We start from the raw sequence: 22,544 nt of genomic DNA, 5'->3' as shown, positions 1-22,544 counted from the left end.
CCAGGAGGGGCGCCCCACGGGGAGGAGGCCAGGAGGGCACCTGGGGGCGTCCCGTGAGCCACGCGGGAGATGCTGGTGGTGGCGTTCGGGTGGAGCCAGACACGGGACACAAGGCACGCTTGGACAACGGTGACAGACAGACGAGTCCCTGAGACGCTGGGTCGCTCCCACCCCTCAGCAAACAAGGACACGATAACGGCTAGGAAAATAGAGTAGAAAAATCTCGTACAGGAAGTAGGTGGCACACACCGGCATCACGGCCTCTTTCTCTTTTTAAAAATGTTTCTCCTTGGTTTTTGGGAAAAGCTTCTCTCCCGGGAGCCTCGTTCTGGGCTTCTGGGCAGTGCAGCAACTTTTTGTTTTGTTTTTGTCTTTTAAAGGGAAACAAGCAAGCCCTCTGAGGACCCAGTGGTTTCAACTCATAGCCCCCAGCACTCCTCAGCCCCTGCTGGGAGGAGAGGTCCCTTGCCTTGGCCAGACTGGGCAGGGGAGCCGGGGGGGGGTGGGGTGGGGGGGGTGGGAGGGGGAGCCAGGCACAGGCCACGGGCCAGCATTTGCCCAACTGACCCTTGAAGGCCCCAGGACATGCGCCCTCTGGCTCCCAAGGACCTCTGGGTCCAGTGACCACGTGTGTCTGCATGCGTGCACGTGTGTGCGGGCAGGCGTGTGTGCCTAGGTGCATATGCGTGTGTACATCTGAGGGATCTAACAACAGAGCAGAAGCTGCCCAGATCGGAGTGGGGTAGCCTGGCAGCCCCCAGAAGCCCAGCCCTGGCTCCTGACACCTGGGGGTGCCAAGGCCCCCGTCCGCCCACCTGCCCCAGGGTGCTCACCCGAGTCCCGCCCTTCATGGATCCCTCTGTCCACGCCTCAGGAGCCTACGTGGACCGACAGATAGACGGACGGATGGACGGAGAGCCGCGCCTTCCTTCCTTCCTCGGTCCGCTCCTTTCTCCTGGGGGCCGGGGTTGGGGTCTGAGCTCCCCGAGGTGGTCATTAAGCCCCTCACACGGCGCCCGCCGAGGTTTGCAGCAATGATGTTTAATACTTCTGGAATGATTAGGAATCTGAGAACAGACCGTGGGCGGCTATGCTGGGCTCCGGGCCCTGGGAGCTGGGCCCCGCCTCCCCATAGGGGTCCCTGCCTGGGTGGGAGGAGTGGGCGGCGCGGCAGGCCCTGACCGGCAGGCAGGCGGAGGCGGGCAGCCCAGGCGGCAGCCGGAGCTTCCAGAATGGCACAGCAGTGGGCCCGTGGAGAGACTTCAAGGACCGGAGGGTTGACACGCTCGGCTGGGCGGGCGGGCGGGCAGGCGGGCCGAGGAGCAGAGGGCAGGGCCTACGAGAGGCCGGGGCGGCCAGGCCGCCTGCAGGGGGGCCCGTAGCTGCCGTGGCTGCAGCCGCCACGCAGGCTGTAGTGGTCGTCCACGTCACTGCCGCTGCCAACACTGTCCAGCTCGCCGGTGCCGAACCCCACACCCTCTACATCCACTTCTGCAGAGAACAGACGGGGTGGGGTCAGACGCCGTGCCAGTGCCAGCCAGGCCTCCCGAGGCACGCTGCCGGGCCCGAGCCTAGCTCTGGCCCTCACGTGGGCAGGTCACCAGGCCTCCACGCCTCACCTTCCTCATCCCGTCCCCTCTGCCACCTCACACGGGGCCCTGACGTGCCTCTGACATGCCGGGGACTTTCGACCCATCCTCCCCCGGGGCCTCCACCAGGCCGGCCCCACCCTCCCAGCTTCCCACCCAGGGCTGCACGACATCCATGCCCAAAGTCCCTGCAGGCGGCCTCCACGTCCCCACCTTGCTCCGAGTCATCGGTGGAGACGGCGGAGCCTGTGCTGTCCGTGCGCACGCGCTCCAGGCTCTGCACCGACAGCTGCTCCAGGCGCCGCTTCAGGAAGCGGTGCTCCCGCTGCAGCTGCTCCTTGATGCTCAGTGCCCGGCGGTCCTGCTCCTCCAGTTTCTGGGGGCACGGGAGCTGTGAGCCCGGGGCGGGGCACCCCCGGCCACCGGGACGCGCCAGGGCACAAGGGCCAGGGCAGGTTCCCATCCCCCACTCGGCCTGGGCCCCAAAGGCCTGATGCACCCCCTCCTCGCGCCCACCAGGAGTTTATGTAGGTGCCGCCTCCCAGCCCCGTGCTCTGCATCTGCTGACCAGCTCCAGAAGGCCTACAGCCACCAGCCAGCTTGGCCAAACCGAGTCACGTGTGGGCCTGAAGCCCTGGGACAGCGCCGCCCAGCCGTGGCCTGGCACCCGTCCCAGACAACAGCCCTGCCCACAGGGGCTCTTCCCTGCTCAATCCGGCCGCCCTGCCCGCCCAACTGCTCCACACCTTCCCAGGCACTGAGCCGCGGCCTCTCCGTCGGGGGCGGCCTCTCCGTCGGGGGCCTGGGGGAGCCCACACCTGCGCAGGCTCGGGAGGGGCCGGCGGGAGGAAGGAGACCTTCCCTGGTTGGCCCAAGTGTCCCTAGACCCCCAACCCAGTAGGTCTCAGTCTTAAGACTTAGGGGGCCAGCCCCAGGCAGCGTCTCACTCAGTCTACACCCCACCACCAGCCCCTAGAGAGCAACCCCTACCCCTCGCCCCAGAAACTCCGCACACGCCGGGGCCGTCTGCTTCCCACCGGCCTCCAACGGTGGCATCGGCATGGAAGGAGCCAGCCTTCCTTCCAGCTGCTGCCACTTCACACCCCAGGGCCCGGGGGGCGACGTGCAGCCCACCCCCGCCTCCCACCCCCACCCCACAAAACCCAGCCTGCGCCTGCCGCTACCTCGACCCTCAGCGGCTCCCACTGCCGTGCCCCCCACGCTGGCCCGCTGCGCACCTGCAGGGCGGGCTCCCCACCCCACCCTCAGGCCCTCTGACCACTCCCCCGGGTGCACGGGGGCGGCCCTGCTCACCTTGATGTGCATCTTGGCACGCTTCAGGAGGCTCAGCGTGGTGTGGCGGGTGCTGTCGGGGCCCAGGGGCACCAGCTGCTTGAGCTGCTCCAGGTAGAGCCGGAGTTTGGCTCGTCTGAAAGAACCAGAGACGGAACAGTCAGGCGGGGGCGGCACAGCCTGGCACGGTGGCCGTGCGGCACAGCAGCCCAAGAGCTTTGGAGGGCGGGGGGAGGGGGCAGGGGGCGGTCAGCCGGAAGCCTGCACGGACCTGCTGAGGGTCCCTCCCCGGGCTCCCCTCCCAGCCCAGAGGGCAGCGCCTCCAGCCCCCTGGAGCAGCCTGGCACCCACGGCCCTCCAGAAGCCCCAGTAAAAGGGCGGGGCCTGTGGCTGGGCCCGTGTGGCCAGCCAGCCCATCATGGCCCCCAGAGCCTCCGAGTGCTACAGCCAGGCTCCCAGAGCCCCAGCTCACCCTGTTGTCCCCACCCTCTCCAGTGGGGTCCGGAAGGTGGTGGGGGGAAACTTGGAGGGGGAGAGGCACGGGGTGCTGGTCACGCTGTCCCAGGCGGAGATCAGGGACGCCCCCTACAAGCCTTCCGTCCCCCACCTCGCCAAGTGCAGGGAGCTCTCTGGTCACTGTCGTCACCACAGAAACATGAGTCCGTCCAAGTCAGGGAAGGCCAAGGACAGACCCCTCCTACTCGAGTCTGGGACCCCTTTGGAAACTGCTTCGTTCTAGATTTTGTCCCCGTGTCCACGCAGATGAATGCAGTTTTCCCACGGAACTGGAACCGTAAGAGTCAACAGCATTTGCTCACATACAGGGCGAGGAGCTGTGACCTAGATGTGCCCTTCTTCCCTGGCTCATCTGGTCTGCGGAGGGTGGGTGGCAGAGGCCACGGGGGCGCGGGGGCACAGGGCGGCCAAGGTTCACCCCCAAAGCACGCTGATGGCACGTGACCCACCGGAGCCCCTGCAGGCTGCCCAGGTGGTTTCCAAACAAAGATGCCCTGCTTAGGCGAAGCTCTTATGAGAGGATCGCAAGGGCACACGGCAGGCTTCCCCGCGAGGCTCTGACGAACCGCTGCCCCCCATCACCACTGTCGGCGCGCTCCTTCCTGCAAGGACGCCAACCCTGGCGGCCCCCCTGTCATCCCCCATGTTCCAAAGCCCTGGCAAATCCAGTCTCCCTTAGACTCTGGAAGGAAATCGGGCAGCAATGGCCATGTCCCTAGAACAGAGGGGGCCCCCCGAAGCGTAGGGAGGGAGTGGGCAGCTCAGTGCAGGGCAGCAGCCCATCTGCAGAGCTGCGATAACAGCCCCACCCGACGGGAGGAGGGCCCTACGTCTGCCACCCACGTCCACACGGCACCCTCCTGCTGACGAAGCTCCTCCCCACCCGGCACCCCAGCCCCTGGCACCCGGGGCCTAGAGTTTTCCTGGTGAACCTGAGTTTGACCTTAGAAAGAACTTCTAGAACACGAGACTGAGGCTGCACTCGGCCACCAGGCCAGGCAGAGCAGCGGCCTGAAGCCTGAACACCAGGGATCTGCGTTCCGAGCAGGCCCCAGGGTCCACCTCAAGGCTGGAGGATCTTCAGAGAGGAGCCCTGCCCCACGCTCACACAGCGCTGCGGAAGGGGGCACACCAGGGGGCTCACTGCCGCGTGGCCCCCAGGGCCTGGCAGCCTCAGCCTCCCCGCCTCCAAGATGCTGGGACTGTGGGGCAGGAGGCGCAAAGCCCCCCCAGCCAATGGTGCTATGTGCTCAAGCACAGCTCACAATCAGAGACCCCCGACCCACCACATGCACCAAGTTCACAAGCGGGGGTCCCCTGTCCACTCATCTATGAGTGGCGATTCTTACAATCTACCATTCGAGTACGTACACGGTACGTGACCTTTGTGGAAAATTGGAAGATGCAAATCAAAAGAAAAAAATAAATGAAAACTACCCCCCCAATTCTACCACCCAGAGGCAAGTATGTCATCGTTTCAGTATATTCCACGTTTTCACATCACGAACAGAAGTGAAAACATCAGAACACAAAACCACCTATGTGACAACTGACCCAAGATAGGGTCAAAAAATAAAGCAACAGACGCACACGAGAGACTCCACGGGACACAATGAAGAGCAGGAAGCACGCGTCTCCACGTGACGTGGTTGGCAACGTTTATTTCTTCGGCTTTGTGCGTTTTTTGTACTTTCCAGATTTTCTATGCTAAAAAATCCACATAACACTTTTACAATCAGAAAAGGACATATTTGTACATGAAAGAAAAAACACAGGTAAACGACAAGTAACAGCAAAAAAACATCTGCAAATACACGTAGAAGACAAGCGGTTAGTATTCATGCCATTTGGAGTTCATACGCACCAAAATGAAAAAGAGGAGGATCTTAACGTGAAAACAGGCAAAGGACACAGACAGGCAGGTTGCAGAACACAAACAGCTAACCTAACACAAAACCAACTCCATCTGGCAGCGATCTAGAACAGGAAAGCTTACCGAGGAGAGATGGTAATTTGGGCTGAAATGAAAAGGTGCGACTAGCTGTCGAGCTGGCCGGCGGGCAGTTCCAGCTTCCCTGGTGGGAGGGAAGTTCAGAAGGGCCACCAAGGCGACTCAAGCCCTCAACCGGCATGTCTAGGTCTAGGATTTCGGCCCCACAAATCTACCCCCCGGCTCCAGACCCAGCAGACTGCAGCACCGTCTGTGTTTACTGGAGAGCCATCACTCAGAACCCTGCGGTACAGCTGCATGTCCTGTGCGGGCACCCGGCCTAGGGGACGAGGAGAATGCACGGACACAGGTGGACGGGGCCCGCGGGGTGTCTGGGGAAAGGTCAAGTTAGGAAATAGCAGGTAACGAAGTACTGTTCTTATCCCTCAGTACCCGCATGGAGGAGGAGAATGCAGGCTTGGCCACCCCACTGCCTAGGATGCTGTCTCTGGGGTGGGGCGCAGGGGGGTCCTCGCACGTCCATGAACAGACCGCGTTAGAAATCATAAAGCAGAGGCTTCTCGAGAGACAAAGAGAGGCCGCCGGCTGCAGCCGTGCCATGTTCAACACCGGACCACACGCCAAGCCAACTCCCGGAGAGCGTCCAGCGGGGCTGCAAGGCTGGGAAGCAGCTCCAGTGGGGCCCCGGGCAGGCCCCCAACCATCTGAGCCTCAGGGTCCCACCCCTGTGGGGAGTGGGCATCGCCACCACCTCCCTGGCGCTGGAGGGGGTGCCAAGGAACCGGGCTACACTAGGCTTGCGCTCGGCCCTCGTCTGAAGCAGCTACAGTGCCCCAGCCCTGCGCCAGTGCCCCTCAGCTGCGCCCAGCATTCCTGGGAGCTTTGAAAACCCGCCACTTCCTGAAGGCACCCTGTGCAGACCTGCATCGCTGTGAACGGCAGCTCCTGCCCGTGCGTCTGGCCACAGCCCAGCCCTGACGCAGGCCTACCCAGCTTCTCACCGAGAGCCCCCTGCTCCTCAGAAGAGGACCAGAGCTCCCACATCAGGTCCCCCAGCCGCCGGCCAAAGCCAGGCTCTGAACCTCCCCAAGCCTGGCTTCGGGGAAGAGGCGACAAGGACACCCACCCGTGGTTCCTCAGCGGGTGGGACGGGGAGTGAGGTAGCCCGGTCGTCCCTGTCCCCCTGTATTTCCTAGCTGTTGTGAGGTCTTGCATGGCTGCATCAGGCAGACGGGGCAGCTGCACAGGAGGCCTCCCTCGGAAGGACCCACCCAGGACCCGAATAACCATCTCCATGCTGGGGAGAGGTGGGCAGCTCCACTGAGGGCCCTGGGCTGGCCTTTGTGATGGGTCCTGCCCCGCCAGGGGGATGCTGATGGCCCCCTCCCCCCTACAAAAGCTAAAGCCTGGAGCTGAGCCTGGGCGGGAACACATGGCCGTCACAAACCCGTCCCCGGGGTCAGGAGCCAAGCACTGGCCTGAGCAGACCAGCTGGAGCTGCTCTCTGAGCGGAAGGGGAGGGAGGGGAGGAGGAACAGGGCAGGCTAGAGTGGGCCTAGGGTGGGCCACTGGCTCCCAGCGAGCTCCCAGCACCGGCAAGGGGAAGTCCCGCAGGCCCAACGTGGCATGCCTCCCAGGGAAGGCGACATCGAGGGCCAACCTCCCTGGGGCCAGCCGGGTGACCCAGCCAGGTGCTTCCTTCCTTCCTTGGGACGGCACACGGCCTTCCTGTGGCCAGCGACCAGGAGCGTCCGGCGTCAGCATCAGGCAGCCGCAGGTACAGCCGTGACCGAGGGCCCCAACAGGGTCCCAAGCCCCAGGTCTGTGGGCTCCTCAGGGCGGACCACACCTGCTTATGGGCCAGCCAGGAACAGAGGCCCCTGCACCTGCCCCACCTCCATGGTCTCTCAGGAACCCCCCAAACGCACAGGAACAGTCCAGGAAGTGCGGCTCCTCCAGAGAACAGAGCGTTCTGTCCCCGCTCAGCGCCGCCCAGCAGAGGCCCTGATCCCAGGGGAGAAGCAGTTGGCGCTGCCGTGGGTGCAGACGTGGGGGTGGGGACACAGGGCTGGCCGAGCTCCACGGCAGCCTGGGAGAGTTCATCTTGTGTGCAGACCCCCATTCCCCACCCCATCCCAAGCCAAGAAAGGAGGAAAGAACTGGCCCATTCCGGAGATGGGAGCAAAGGTCAGGAGAAAGCTACCGTGAGCATCTCTCTGGGAGTCACCCCTGGGTCTGGCTTCAGGGCTCCTGCACGCACACACAGCCTGGCTGCGATCGGCCATGAGGACACCTGTCCACCGCACCTCGTCCCCACTGCAGAGGGAGGCCCGGAGCTAGAGCAGCGGGCTGAGCCAGCCAGGGAGAGAGGACGGCAGTCACGAGCACAGGGCCCTGGGCGGACTAGGGCTGGGGGGCAGAGGCTCTTCGGGAAGCCACGCTGCCCCTCCTCCTTCTCACTGCAAGCCCCCCAACTCCTCAGAGGAGGACAAGAATGGACCCATCCCCGGGGCCGATGGGTGGGCATGAAGTGGACTCCCCTGGATCCTGCCCTGGGCCAGAGCTTCCCACCAGGCCCACGTGGCCAGGCACTGGCTGCCCATCCCACTGCCCGTGGACAAGACTCTACTGGGAACTCCTTGGAAGGCAGGCCCCAGGGCACAAGAGATCCCAGTCCAAGAGGGCTGAACCTTCCTGGTGGCAGGCCAGCATCCTAAGGGCTAAGGACCTGCTCCCAAAAGGGCTCAGACACCCCAAAACAGATAGAGTTCCTCTTCCAGGGAGCCGGCCCTGAATGACACACAGCACAAGGGGCCCTGCCCCAAGTCGCTGACCCCCACCTGGCTCCGGACCCCAGGCTGAGCTCCCAAGAGCAGGGGCTGGCCCCCCACCCCTGCCTGCTCGCATGGGAATGCCTGAGAGCAGAGCCTGGCCTCTTCCGTCAAGAAGGCCCCTTCCCAAGACGGTGGCACAGCCCGGCAGCGTGCTGAGCCACAGCCAGGACACAGAGGCAGGGAGAGGGGGTGGCGGCTGGCCACAGCACCCCCGCAGCAGAAGGGCGGGTGGGATGTACCAGGCGGCTCATGTGGCGGAGCGTGCGGAACAGGAGATCACTTACCTGTGCTTTTCTAGTTCATTGTGTGAAGACCTGTTTAGAGAGACACAAAGACAGAGCTCACTTCACTGCCCACCATCAGAGCACAGGATGAGGGCCCTACTCAGGGGCCCGGGGACCTGCAGACAGTGTGGAGAGCGTCTGGGCCCCAGGATGGCCCAAGACAGGCAGCGCTGGGGCAGGTGAGTAGCTACTGACCAAAAGCTGGAAGACCTCACACCCAATGACAAACATGAGAGAGACAGAGGTGCAGCCGTGTCCAGGGTGCCCGGCTGGCAGGAGGGTCCAGGTCCCTTTCAGAAGGGGTGGGCCGGGCCCGAGGAGGCGCAGTAGCCGGTCCTGGGGCTGAGCCACCCAGCGCTTCCAAGGCTGCCTGGGCACTGAGCCACCTGCCTTCTCAGCTCCCCAGTCCCCGAGGCTAGTGGTGTCCTGGGAGCCACCTGGGCTGGCACACAAGGCCAAGGGCAGGTGACCACAGAGGCCAGGACTTGGACACGGGCGTCCTGGCCCAGTATCACCAGACAGAGCACCATCCCCACCCCATCCGGCTCATACACCTGCATGATCACAGCCCACCATGCCAACGGGGACACCTGGCAACAGAGGGATCAGCCCCTAAGGGGGCCTCTGGGATAGGGATGCTTCTGGGCCAGTGGGGAGACTGAGGCTGGCCCCTCTGCTTCCCTGAGGGGCCAGGGCCTGGCAGGACTGGCCTCTCTGGGGGCGGCAGCCCCACCTGCTGCCCAAGCCCTGCCCGCCTGCAGACAGGAGCACAGAGTCTGAGTGCCACAGAGAGCAGGAGCACGGTGACAGGGAGGCAGCACAGGCCAGCTCCCACTTCCAGGTCACCCTCCTCGTCCAGGCAGGAATCCTGTGGGCCAGCCAGGGCTCCGAGGCTTCCCAGGCTGCCTCACACGGGACAGAGGACCCAGGTCCCCTTGGAGCACACCCAGAGCAGGCCCTGCAACCCCTACCCCGCACTCCTTCCCAGAGACTCTGCCGCCTCTGCCTACCTGCCCTCACTCCCTCCTGCCCCAGGAGCTCAGGAGTAGGTGTCTCCCATCCCTACCTCCAGCTTGCCCATCCTGCCTGCCTGTGCACCTGCCACGGTTCACGGTCCCACCACAGCCAAGTGGGGCCCAGCAGGGCGGCCGGCTCCCGGGTTGCCCTGTGCAGCCTCAGAACCTCCAGACCCAGGTTCCAGGGCCTCGAGGGCCTTGCTGGTCACACAGGCTGGGCAAGGAGCCTCCGAACCTCTGCCAGGGCTGGCTGGGGCCAGGAGGGGGCACAGCCGTCAGGCTCCTCGCTGGCCTGAACCACAGCCCGGCGCTGTGGATCTGTGGGTCTGCTCACTTGTCAGGGATGTGAGGGGCAGCGAGTGCCCCTCAGTGCAGAGAAGCCTGCCAGCCTGCCCCTCACGGCTGGGCTGGACCCCATCCTGGACGGACGGGGCGCTGCTTGGGCAACCGGGGGACGCAGAGGGGCCAAAGCCCTCTTGAAGCCCTCCCCTGGTCCAGACACTCGTAGAGCCTTGTGGGGAGATGGTCACTCAGGTCCCAGGAGCACAGTGGCCTGGGGAGGGGAGGGACTCCCTGGCCAGGGCCGTGCTAAGTGGGTTCCCAGCTTCACCGTTCACTCATGCCTTCAACCCCTCGAAGTAGGCACCCTTCTGCCCACTTCACTGCAGGACCTGATCCCTGGCAGGCTGGCTCCAGCCCCCTCCTGCTGAACCACTGCCCCCGAAAAGCCCTCGCTGAAGCCCTGGCAACCGTGGAGGCTGCCGTCTCCTCCAACACAGGTTGCCCTTCTGCCCCATGACTCACGCCTCATGCTGGTCCTTGCTGCACCCATTCCTTCCCCTCACCTCAGGGGACACAGAGCCTTAGAGGTGTGGAGCTGCCCTGCCAAGTCAGGGCTCTGCATCCTCTGGACCCTGGGCTGGGCTGGCTGAGGCCCCGCTGGGCCAGGACAGCTGCGCAGGGCCGCCTGTGAGCCGTGGGGTGCCTGAAGCACTGGGGGAGCCGGGCTCCACCCAGAGGAGCAGCAGGGAGGTGCACCCTGGCTTGGGAGACCCTCTCGGTCCCTCCGCGGTGCCCTCAAGGTCTCCATCCCAGCAGAATGTAGGAGGCCAGGATCCCACCTCAGAACAGGAGCCCTAGAGATGGGAAAGTGGCCCTAGCGAGTAGTTGAATCTCCCTGAGCCTCAGCCCTAAAGTAGAGACAAAAATAACATCTCCTTCAGGCGGTGGGGTGACTACTAACTAGCACGCGTGTGAGAACCTCAGCTATGATTCTGGTTATCAGCTCTGGCTACCCTATACCACGGAAGTAAAGGGTCACAGCCCAAAGTTTTCCACGGGTGGCAGGGCACTTGGGACCAACAAGTGAGAAACAACAGCAGGGGCCCAGCTCGCTCACTAAGGACGCCTGAGGCAGTGGTGTCCCCCCACCCATGCATGTCCTTTCCCAAACTGTCCCCAGCAGGGCACCAAGGGCTGGGACTCAGAGGCATGTCCAGCCAGAGCAGATGGAGACTAAACCAATTCCTTGCCAGGCCCAGGGCGCCAGGACGTCACAGGAGATGGGTTCTTGTGCCAGCCTTTCTGTTTCCCAAGAACAAGTAGGCCACAGGAATGAGCCACACCCTCTGCCAAGGGGCCCCAAAGCCCCTGGAAGTATGGCTCCCAGCCTGGTGACATGGTCCAGGGCCGAAGTGGGCCCCTGTGCCGTGCCAGGTGTGCTGTGGTCCCCACGGCAGCCAGGAGAGTGGAATCCCATGGGAGTCCTAGCTGAGGGTCCTCTCTCCCACCCAGGGACGTGCACGCCGGCTTTCGGGATTCCACAGCTTGGGTACAAGGCCAGAGGAAGGGGTGGATTACTGGCACCAGGAGAGGCTGCTGCACAGCAGCCTGCAGCCTCTTCCGGTCCCTTAGAAAAGGCCTTCTGACCCAAGAAGGGTGCCCCTACCCTGATCGCTGGAGTTTCACTTGTGTCAGGAGGCTGGGTGGGGGCGGTGGGCACCATGCGAGGGGTGGGGGCCCAGGGCAGGGCCTCCACGCTCCTTCTTGCCTTCTTCGTGCAAACCCCTGGGGGTGGGTGGACTCAGCCCAGTAGCGGGGCTCGGCCCTCGGAGACAGTCGGAGAGATGCAGCCCACCCGCCCGCGGCGAGCAGAGGTCAGGGCGGGCAGCTCCATGCTGCTATGCGCCGAGCCTCAGTCTCCCCAGACCCACGGGGCACCGGCCAGCGGCCCTGACAACACTTTTCCTGCCCGGAAAAGTCCAGAACAACTTGGGGGCGGGGAGCTGCTACGGGAGGAGACCCCGGGCGGCGGGCGCTGTACGCGTGGCACTGTTTACGCGAGAGGCCGAGGAGGCGCGGCCCGCAGGAAGATGGCGACGGCGCGGGCGGGGCCGGCCGGGCGGGGCTGCCGCGGCCCGGACGCGCCTCCTCCTCCAGGCTGGCCGCCGGGGCGCGCGGCGGCAGCCGGGCTACAGGCTGGGGTCTGGGCTGGGGAGGGCGCTCCGGGGGCGTAAGGCCCTGGTGTCGGGCCGGGGCGGGGGAAGCCGCGCGGGGGGCGGTACCTGTTGTTCGGGGCCTTGCGCACCAGGCCGGCCGCCTTTGTTTTCTTCCTGGCGAAATCGCCGTCGAAGGGCAGCACCGAGGCGTAGCCGTGCTCGGCCTCTGCGGACAGACGGCGCGGTCAGCGGGCCCCCGCCCCGACCCCGGCCCCGCCGCCGCCGCCCGCCCGCCCGCCCGCCCGCGGCCCGGCGCACAAAGGGGCGCGGGCGCTACCTCGGTCCCTGCGCTCCAGGTACTCGGCCGCCTCCAGCAGGATCAGCAGGGAGTTCAGCTCCATCCTCCCGCCCACCAGCCCGACCGCGCGCACGCGCGCGCTCCGGGACGGCGGCGGCCGCTGCCCGGCCCGCTCCGGCCGGCTCCGCTCGCCGACCGCCCCGCGCGCCCGGCGGCCCCACTTCACCGACTCCCGCGGACTAGCTGTGCGCTCGGCCGCCACCCTCCGCCTCAGGCTCTCAAATTGACACATAAGGGCGAGCGACGGCCGATGCAGCCAATGGAAGCCGGCACTGCGGATTCGGGGGCGGGCGCTCGGCTGGGCCGGGGCCAATGGGAGCCGGCCGAACGCCTCGGGCCGGGCCGAGAATGTTGACAGATGCGAAGCTCGGTTCCGATAGGCCCGCCGCGATAGTAACAATTTAGAAGCGCAAGCTTAGCAACAGCACGTGGTGGCCCAGCCCCCGCGCTCGCTGACTGGCGGCCGGCGTGCATGTTAAGTAGGCGACGCGCGCCGATTGGCCCAGAGCGGTCTATGTAAAGTAGGTACGGCGGGCCAATGGCCGGCCGCGGGGCGCGCGGCCAATGAGGGCTCCGCGACCGGACTCGTTGCCGAGAGGAAGCGGAGCGCGGTGGGACAGCTAGCCGCCGGGCCCCGTGCGAGGGCCCGTTAGGGCGCTGGGAGAGTCCCGGACACCCTCGTCGGTCTGCCGGGTCTGCACCCTCTACGCAGGAACCTGTTGCCCCGGGCCTGCTGCCACACTGGCTTCGCGGAAGCTCGGGGTCTCCCGTGGGGCTGCAAAACTACAACCCTCCCCGCCGGACACAGCGCGACCCCAGGAAAGGCTGGGGCTTGGAGAAGGGGCGTAGACGGTCTGAGCCTAAGAGCCAGGCCTCCTTGAGGATCTCAGTGGGGAAACTGAGGCCCAGAGCAGGAGGGATGCCTCAGTGCTGCCCAGTGGAAGGAAGGGTCTGAGAAGAGAAGGGGACAGAGATCTGCCGCCACAGTCCAAGAAGGGCTCCCGTGAGTGGAGGACTTCGTGCTCACGTCTGGCCCAAAGGGTGGGGACATTCCAAGAGCCTAGCACTTGTCCCCTCTGGCCACGGAAGCGCTTTCTAGGGAAGAGAATTGCCCTTCCTGGGAGGGGAGAGAGCTCCTCATCAAGCTCCCAGCTGGCTGGCTGGCCGATGGCCCTGGTGACTCCTGACCCTAAGCTGGCCCATAGGAGCAGGACTGGCAGCCTGGGGGCAAACCCGGATTGGCCTCAGTCCCCCTTGATGTCCCCTCTCACAGGTGGTTGAGATTGATGGCCTGGGGGCTTCTGCGGAGGGGACCTTCAGGCTGGAGAGTGTGGGGTATAAGTGACTGTACCCACCCACCACACCCCACCCGCACTGCTGCTGCCAACAAAACAGAACGAAAACTAAAAATCAAACACTTTCAGTCCTAGGACCTATTGACTGCTCTATATGGGTTTCCTTGGGTTTCCGCACCCTCAATTTACAGACAAGAAGCTGGGAATCCTGAGGTTTAGGGACTCACCAGGGTCTCCCAGCAGTCCCAGCGGAATGGAGATTAGGGCTGTCATACACGTGACCCAGGACTGGTGACACAGGAGCGTGGAGACCAAATCACTTCCTGGACCAGCACAACCTGATCTGAGAAATGGGCTTAGGAATGTGTGCCCCCCTAGGGTGTCAGGGCCCAGTGAGGAACTTGGAAACTGGCATTAGACAGCTCTGTGTGGACATTAAAACAACACCTGAAGGGAATTCCCTAGCGGTCCAGGGGTTAGGACTCTGCGCTTTCACTGCAGAGGGCCCTGGTTCAATCCCTGTTCGGGGAATGAAGATCCCGCATGCCGCGCGCAGCCAAAAAACACCCCAAAAACAAAACCAGGGCTTCCCTGGTGGCGCAGTGGTTAAGAATCCGGATGCCTGCCAATGCAGGGGACACGGGTTACAGCCCTGGTCCGGGAAGATCCCACATGTCGCGTAGCAACAAAGCCTGTGCACCACAGCTACTGAGCCCGTGTGCCACAACTACTGAACCCGTGTGCCACAACTACTGAAGCCCGTGTGCCTTGAGTCCGTGCTCTGCAACAAGAGAAGCCACAGCAATGAGAAGCCCGTGCACCGCAACGAAGAGTAGCCCCCACTCGCTGCAACTAGAGAATGCCCGCGCACAGCAACGAAGACCCAACGCAGCCAAAAATAAATAAATGAAATAAATAAATTTTTAAAATAAATAAAAATAACAAAACCCAAACCAAAAACCTCGACGTTAACCCTGGCCCTTTCTGCCCCTGCTCCACAATCACCCCAGGGCCAGGGCAGAGCCCTATCACAGGCTGGGTGCTGCGCCCCTCCAGCTTACTCTGGAGGGCTGCTCAGGGCTGTGCGGGTAAACGGAGGGCGCCCAGCTCTGGGGAGGGCTGGGTGCATTCTGGGCTCTGGGTGTGGGCGGCAGGACCCCTGGCTCACCACTTGGTGTTTGCAAGGTCACTCCATCCCTGCTTATGTGAGGGGTGGGTTGCTGGCCCCAGTCCTAAAGCCTGCACTTATGCCGGTGTGAGTGCACCTGCTGGACGCCCACCGTCCTTCCTGCCGCGGGGCGTGAGGTGCGCTTTGTGCCACAGCAGACAGCACAGGTGCTGGTGCCGAGGTGTAACTGCAGGGGAGGGGCGTGGTCCCCACCTTGCCTCCGACTACATCTAGGCCTTTTGGGGGACCCCTCCCCCAGCCATACCCGAGACGGGCCACCTCCCGGTGCCCGCGGGGTCCACACTGCCTGTGAGTGTGGGCACCACCGCGCCGCGAGGAGTGCGGGGAGAAGTGGGCGGGGCCGACGAAGTGAGTGAAACGTCGGGGTCCCAGGCCGAGGGGAGCCCTGCGGCGCCGCGTGGGCCGGACGGCGGATGGGGGGAGGAGAGAGGCCAGGGGAGCAGCGGGCGTGTCCTCGAGCTGGACCTCGCTCCGGCCCGACGCGCAGCTGTGAGCGAGTCCAGAGCTCCCCGGGGAGATTCCGGAGGACGATGAACTGCGGGTTGGGGTGCTGGGACGGGGGAGGATATATGGGGTGATGGCCTTGCCCAGGACCCGTCAAGTCTCCACACGCGGAGCCTCAGTGAGCCCCTGCCCCCAGGTGGGAGGGGCGGTGTGGGCGCCGCTGGCGGCCCTGGGTCGGCGCTGGCTGGTCTAGGCCCGAGGAAAGCGCGAGGGGCCGCCCCTAGGACCTGTTCCATAGGGCAGGTCTCCAACAGGGCCGAATCACCTCCTCCAGGAAGACTTCTCGGAGCCCAGGCTGGGCCTGCTGCCTCCTCGCCTAACCCCTCACCTACCCAGCTCTTACTGCACCTTCTCCTGTGCGGGGACTTTCCGAGTGGGAACCGGCAAAGGCCATGCCGGGGAGGGAGGAGACGGGCATCTCAGGCCTCCTCCCTCTGGGAGCCCAGGACCCCACCCTTACCTTCCTTTAGAGCCGAAGACAGAGCCTGGGCCGCTCCTGCCCTCAGCCCTGAATCCCCTCTCCTGCACCCAGGCTCCTAGGGCCCCCCCTGCAGTGCATCCCTCCTGGACCAGCCCGCATTCCCCTTACTGGCCCATCCTCCCGACTGTTCTTCCTCACTGCCCTTTGGGGAAGCCCAGCTCGTCCCTGTCCCTGAGCTCCCAGCCAGGGGCTCTGGGAGAAGGGGTGGGGCCTGAATCCAGAAGGGACTTAGGGATTTGGGGGAAGGCGGGGTCTGCTCCCAGCGTTTCCTCCACCTTCCCACCCCAGCCTCAGCTTCCCTGGCCCTCAAATGAGAACGGCTGTGCCCAGCTCCAGGCACTGGGGGAAGGATTCTGGTGAGAAGCTTGGGAAAGGCTGGCTTGCTCCCCCTGCCCCCACGCCGGGAGCCTGCCAGGGGTCCCTCTGAGGAGGCCCAAGGGAAGGAGACCTCTGGGAGACTACTTCCTAGCCTCCCCCATGCTGACTGGGCCTGGGCTCCCCTTCTCCGGGCCCCGTATCCCATCCTGCCCGCCCACCTGGCCACCACACACACTGATTTGGGGACACGCCCGTGGCTCTCCGCGGCATCAGGAAGCACCCCCACCGCTACCCAGGTTGAGGAGGTGTGTGAGGCCCTTCTTCCTCCAGAATGCCCCTCACACCTCCAGGATGACCTGGCCTTGACCCTGCCTCCTCTCTTGCCCCGTCGTCGGTCACTGGGGTGGATTCCAGCTGCCACCAGAGTCCCCAGGCCCAGCATTCGGGGCAGGAGGCTGGGAGTGAGGGTCAGGGCTGGAATCCTCCCCCAGCCAGACGCTGCCGCTCCTCAGACCCCGGGCAGTGGCAGGTTCAGACAGCTCCCTTCCGGCAGTTTCTGGGTCTGTGAGGCCTGGGGACAGATGACTTCTAGGGTGATCAGGTGCTGGAGGGCCAGGCCTAGCCCAGCTTTGCGACCGGCATCCCAGAAGCCTTGGCTCCCCTGCACTGAGATGGCCTGGTGTGCGCCAGGACCAGGGGTAGTTCTGGGGGTCTCTGTCACTGGGTCCCTCCCCCAAAGCTGCCCTGGATTCTAGTCTGGCCACAAGACCTTGGCCAAGTCCCTTAAACCTCTCTGAGCCTCCGTTTCCCCAGCTATAAAACGGAGTTGGCAGTAGCGACCTTTTAGGGTGGTTGTGGGGTGTGATGAAGGATGTGTATTAAGCCCTGGGGAGCAGTGGGCTCTGGGTGGGGGCAGGAAGTGGCAGGGATATTAACATCAGCCCCAAATCAGCAAGTGCTTCTAACCCGAGGCCCTCCACAGGGGGAAGTGGGGCAGGGCCTGTCCAGTCACCATCGGTCAGTATCAGAGTCACATCAATGCCAAGGGCATTGGGGGCCTTCTAAAAAGTTTATCACTCAGAAAAAACTGTCTCCAGAATACAAGAAGACAGCAAAATCAAGATGCATGAAGATGTAATAGACGTCAGCATAGTCAACATAATGTCAACACCATTTTTAAATTTAAAATAAGAAGAAAGTTCATTATACTTGTGAACAATGTGTAGGGTAGATTTTTTTCTCACCTTACAAGATTTTCCCACTCTACTCAATGACCCTGGAACAATTTAGACAATTTAGACAAATTGAATTAATTTCTTGTAGCCAAAAATATCCAAAAGCAAGACAATGAAATTTTCTTTTAAAAATTTTTTACAGGAAAAGAAGGTTATGGAGGAGGGATGTAACGCAGATTCAGGCACTTGCTGTGGTGTCAGGTGTGGCCTCCAAAAATGAGAGGGTCTGGACCTCTGACAGCTCAGGGCCTCCTCCAGTCCCAGGGGCTGGACCCAGGCTCAGGTGGGGCAGGACAAGGGGCCCGGCTTGGCCCCGCTGCTGCTCCAGGGGCCCTAATGGCTGTTCCTAAGCGCCCTTTCTTCCCCGAGGCCTGGGGAGGATGAACCTGGAGTAACCGGCAGATCTCCCTTCCTTGAGCAATAGGTGCTTCGGGACTCACCCCAACACCTCTCTCCCAGTCCCACCATCTAGGATTCTCTGGCCTAGGCCTTCCTGGCCTGCTTCCCTACCTCTTCCAGGAAGCCTTCCGGGCCTTCCAGGCCATGCCCAGGTGGCCTTCACTTGGCCCTGGCTGCCACACACAATCATAAGATGGAGACCTCCTAGTCTCAGGCTGGATGCCCTGAGGGCCTGAGTCCGGGAAACCCACCCCTGCCCCCCACGCTGAGGCCCCCCGTCAGTCATCCAGCTGCTTCTAGACCCAGAGGGCAGCAGATCAGGCTGTGGTGAGTGTGCCCTGAGCCGCCTCCGTCGGAGGGTGAAGAGGCCTCTCAGATCATAGCCCACATGGCTCAACAGGGTCCTGAGTGATAGGGGCGGGGGACATGGCAAGGTCAGAGCAGTGACCCTGGCTGAGCCGTGTTACTGCCTCTGATGGAGCAGTGGGGTCCTGGCTTCGGCCCCACCAACTCCTCCTCCTTCCGAGGGGCCCAAACCACAAATCTGCCCATGTCCTCCCCTGCTCAGCAAAAGCCCAGGATTGGTGCCTGTGGGGACCCAGTCCTGCTCCCCATCTGCGCTCCACCCTCACCTCTCCAATGGGATCATCACCATTTCTAAGTAGGCTGTGTCTTTGTAGCTCTGGTACCCCATTTTCCACTGACATCCTGCCCGTCCGCCAAGGCCCAGTCAGCTCAGCCAGCTTGCATTGCTCCCAGACCTGCAGCCCCCCAGGGTTAGGATTAGGGCAGGTCTAGAGGGTCTGGGTGCTCATCTTTGCCCAGTTCAGGTGCAGGATCCAGCCCTGAGCTGTCCTGAACTCCTGGAAGCAAATGAGCACACCAGCAGAACCCAAGCCACATGTTAAGTCTCTGGGGTGAGGTTAAGTTTGAGCTTGTGCTGGCCTGGAATCCGCCCCTCCCCAGTCTCAGAGGCAGGAGAGGCTCTGAGAGGTTCGCTGACTCCTGCAAAGGGTCCCAGACTCTGCTCCGAAAATGTGTGTGAGGGTGGGGGCTGGGTGGTGCCCCTGTCTGGGAAGGCTGCCTGGAGGAGGTGGCTCTGGGTGGGCCTAAGAGGAGACAAGAGCCGCCAGGGTCTGGGTCAGGTCATGGCGGTAGCCTAGGGTGGGTGCTTTGGGTCCTGCTCACCTTCCCCCAGTTTCCACTGCAGACTCCAGAGAACAGGAAGAGCTGGGAATGGCCGGGAAGCCAACCCCCCCGCCGTGGGGTGTCAGCCCCCACCCCCAGCCCTGGTGGTCTGAAATGCCCAGCCCAGACCAGGACCCGTCTTCCCCACTCCCCCAGCCATTTGGGGCGAGGTCTGCCCTGCCTGTGGTCCTTTCTGGGACAGGACGCTCTCTGGAGCACTAGGGCCTGGCCGCCGGGTGCGTCTGTGCGGGGGGCCCTGCTTGGACCTGGAGTGCCCATCCACAGTGGGGCAGCTCCTGCAGGCAGCGCTCCAGCTGCCCCAACGCCTTGGCCGCCGGGCCACAGTGGGAGAGGAGGTGTTGGGCGGGGCGCCCCCTGGTGGCCATTAGGGGCTGCAGCAGGGACCTCGGAGGAGCCCACCCGGTGCCCTGGTGGGGAAAGGGTAGTGTCCCCCAGCCCTGCCCCACCCACCCGCCTCCGGGGTGATAGTGCCCCACCAGCATCATCAGCCTCCAGGGCACTGACAGTCTTTCTCCTCTCCTTCCCGCGCCCCCGCCCCGTGTGGGTGTCCACCTGCCTGCCTGCCTGCCTGCCTGCCTGCCTGGGGGGGTGGGCCGGGCCTGGGGGCAGGCTGCTGTATGCGGGCATATTTGTGGGGCAGATGAGTCACGGGTGGGGGCCGGCAGCAGGGGCACCTCCAGAGGCCAGGGTGTGTGGGAGTGGCCTGAGCCGAGCCTGCGGTGGAAGGGGCAGGACGGGGACGGGAGAGGAGGCGGCCTTCTCCCCACCTCCCCGGGGACCAGGCTCAGGGACTCTTCCTGTCCCAGGGCCTCCCCGACCGCTGGGACACAGAGAGCTCTGGGTGCTCCCACCTTACACCCTCCCTCCTTCGACTTGGTGGCCTGCTCTGCGGGGATGCTGCAGCCTGCGTCTGGGTCCAGAGAGCCTGTGGGGGACCCACCCCCCCCCCGCCCCCCTCCTGTCGCCGGAAGCTCGTGCGGGGAGGTGCTGGAGTGCTCCCGTGGCTTTCTCCCCAGGCCTGTGTGTTGCCCCGAAAGGTGGTGGGGCGGGGTCCTGGCAGCTCCCCAGCCCCTCTCCAGCCACCAAACCACGGCGTGCCATGGGCGCTGTGTGTCCAAGCTGCCCTCCCTGGAGGTGGCCCTCCAGGCACAGCCAGCTGGGCCGGTTCCTCCCAGCATCCCCAGGTCACAGGGCTCCCTTCTGCCTCTCGCGTGACCCTTCTAAAGGCCCGTGGCCCGGATGGGCTGCCTGCTAACTTCTGTGAGTCTCGGTTCCCCATCTATGACATGGGATCCTGCCCCCTCAAGGGAGTGTCACTCGAAGGACTGTCATGGGGAGTGGAGGGGACGGCCCTCAGGAAACAGAAGCAGGGACGAGGACAACGACGGTGACGACGGGGAAGCTGAGGCTCCGGAAGGGCACCTGCTCGAGGTCCAAGGCTGGCTCCCGAGGGCTAATTCCAAACCCCTGCCCCCACCAGTCCCGAGCCCCTGCTGTAGGTGGGCAGCAGTTCATTCCTTCTAGATCCTTCCTGAGCGGGAAACTCTGCCTTGGACCAACCCCTCCCCACCCCCAGGTCCTGGCTCTACCCTTGGGGTGGGGACAGCCCTGTAGAAGGGCAGAGTGACCACACGTCCCCCACTTAGCGTGGAAAATCCCAATTTCTGGGCAGATGGGACGGCTACTGACCCTCGTTGGGCGCTCCCGTGGCCACAGGCCTTCCTGCAGGACAGCTGGGGTGTGGGCTGCCGCCCCCTCCCACTGCGCAAAAGCGGCCCAAGGCTGGCTTGGAGACCACCCTTCTGTCCGCTGGGGTCTAGGCCGTCCCTCTGGAGGGCAGCTGTGTCTGGGCCGAGGGTGAGCATCGGGGCAGACCCTCCTTCCTGGGTCTCCACTCCCTCTCCCACCCCGACCTGGTGAGTGAGGACCACCACGTCCCAGGTCTGGAAGGTGACAACTGCGGGTACCTAGAGTAGAGGGAGGGGGACCCCCAGAGTGTAGCTTCACGGGGGCTTCCTGCAGGGGGCTGACTTCCTGAAGGCACTGCTGTCCAGCCAGTGACACAGGCACCGCCATCCACAGGAGTGGGAGGGACTCCGTCCAGGTGGGCAGGCCTGGTCTTGGGCAGCTAAGGACACAGGTCTCTCTGGATGCCGCTCCTCTTCTGCTCCCAAAGGACTCAGCGCTGCTCAGAGGAGCCCCCGGGCTCTGAAACACTTTCTCACCTACCAGAAAATGGGTGTGGTGGCCACTGGGGCCTCTTGCAGCCACGCCCCCATTCTCTGGCCTCCCAACGCCCACCTCAGAAGGACGGGACACCCAAGTCCCAAGGGAAGGCCCCATCGCCTTGGCAACCCCAGCGTTTGGTCTGCCCTCCTGCATTCTCTCCAGGGCCCCAGGTGGGGTGTCCAAGAGCACTGCCCACCCCAATGCACACAGACGCCAGGGGTCTGAGCTGAAGACACACGAGGAGAGGAGCTGGGCAGGGTGGGCGGGCAGTGGGGAGGCTGGAGCCGTCGCAGGCAGTGGGAGCTGGGGGTGGGGGGCGGCCACCCCTCTCCTGGGGGCTGGTGGGAAGTCAAGTCCTGCCCTTTGACTGTCCCAGGAGTCCAGAAGCCCCCAGCTTCCTAGAGGACAATGAACTTTAGCAAGAGCCCCGTCACCTGCCAGTTGGAGAAAAAGAAGTCCATCCATGTTCACATGAGGAATAAGAGTGTCTGCAATCCTTAAATAGATTTATGGAAATGGTTTTGAATTACAGCATTTAGAAAATAAAAATAATCTGCATACATAATATACCCTCCATTATATGCTTTTCTTCTCCCACAGAAGCTGCTTTTGTGCGTGTGTATTCCAGTGTCAAATAGTGATTGGATTTTATCCTGTAAAAGCAGCAGTAGGTATGTCATCTCTCTCAAAATAAAACTGCAGTCGCCATGGCAATGTGCAGCCTGAGATTTGAGCCTGAGGAGGTGTCTGTGCTGGGGCCCGGGGCCACTCTGGGGTCTGAGGAGGTGGGCCAGGGTCCCAGGGCTGCAGAGGGAAGGGGGAGTGGCAGCCAAGCGGGCAACATCCGGGGGTCCTCAGCCCCCTGGAGAGCCCTGGCCTCGGAAGCTGGGAAACCTCTGCCCGCCGCCTGACCCCGCCATCGGCTGGTGGACCAGGGTAGGCAGGCCGCAGCAGGGGCGCGCCTGCTTGCCCAGAGGACCACCAGGCCTGCTTCTGCATGTCCCGTCTCCGACAAGCAATGAGACTCATGTTGCTGAGACAAGGTCCTGAGGGGAGCAGGGGGCAGGCAGCTGTGGGCTCAGGGCCCTGGAGAGAGAAAAGCCTAGTCTTTCTGGTTTGGCCAGCGTGTGGCGAAGCCCGGCAGTGCCCCAGGCCCCCCCACCCCGCTGGCCCCCAGAGGTGTCCACCATCTCCCCAGACTCAGCCCCAGGGGCCGAGGCTGCCCTGAGCTCAGACACCATCCCTACTTTCCCCTTGCAGGGCGGACCTTCTGCTACGGTCCAGCCTCAAGGCCGCATCTCAGCAGGGCAGGGGGGCAGGCGGATGGGCGGGAGGAAAGCCCACCCAGCCCAGGCAGCCGCCTGGCACCCCCAGGTCCCCCCACTGGCTGAAGCTGACCTCCTGTT

The 22,544-nt window shown here is 63.8% G+C and overlaps 1 protein-coding gene across 2 annotated transcripts; it reads right to left on the bottom strand.

Moving 5' to 3' along the window:
• Positions 1-1,025: 1,025 nt before the first annotated feature.
• MXD4 (MAX dimerization protein 4) lies at positions 1,026-12,483 on the bottom strand. Of its 2 annotated transcripts, none has more exons than XM_082653372.1 (6): positions 12,259-12,483; positions 12,048-12,147; positions 8,468-8,497; positions 2,904-3,018; positions 1,803-1,965; positions 1,026-1,491 (listed from the first exon to the last, which is right to left on the bottom strand). In XM_082653372.1, the coding sequence occupies exons 1-6, from the start codon at positions 12,320-12,322 to the stop codon at positions 1,337-1,339; spliced, it is 627 nt and encodes a 208-aa protein (XP_082509498.1). In that variant the 5' UTR covers positions 12,323-12,483; the 3' UTR covers positions 1,026-1,336. The 2 variants fall into 2 exon arrangements, with proteins under 2 accessions (XP_082509498.1, XP_082509499.1); XM_082653373.1 differs by having other exon boundaries at positions 1,026-1,488.
• Between the last annotated feature and the right edge of the window lie 10,061 nt (positions 12,484-22,544).

Source organism: Grampus griseus (assembly GCF_964374135.1).
Source record: "Grampus griseus genome assembly, chromosome: 4".
Classification (NCBI taxonomy): domain Eukaryota; kingdom Metazoa; phylum Chordata; class Mammalia; order Artiodactyla; family Delphinidae; genus Grampus; species Grampus griseus.
The sequence above is the reverse complement of the archived record's forward strand: the minus strand, read 5'-3'. Positions and strand labels throughout refer to the sequence as shown.

Excerpts from the sequence above, each read along its gene's own strand:
- MXD4 (XM_082653372.1), bottom strand. The coding sequence starts at position 12,322 with ATGGAGCTGAACTCCCTGCTGATCCTGCTGGAGGCGGCCGAGTACCTG. Across the intron at positions 3,019-8,467 it reads AATGAACTAGAAAAGCACAG|ACGAGCCAAACTCCGGCTCT; the intron begins GTAAGTGATCTC and ends TGGTTCTTTCAG. Across the intron at positions 1,492-1,802 it reads CACCGATGACTCGGAGCAAG|AAGTGGATGTAGAGGGTGTG; the intron begins GTGGGGACGTGG and ends TGTTCTCTGCAG.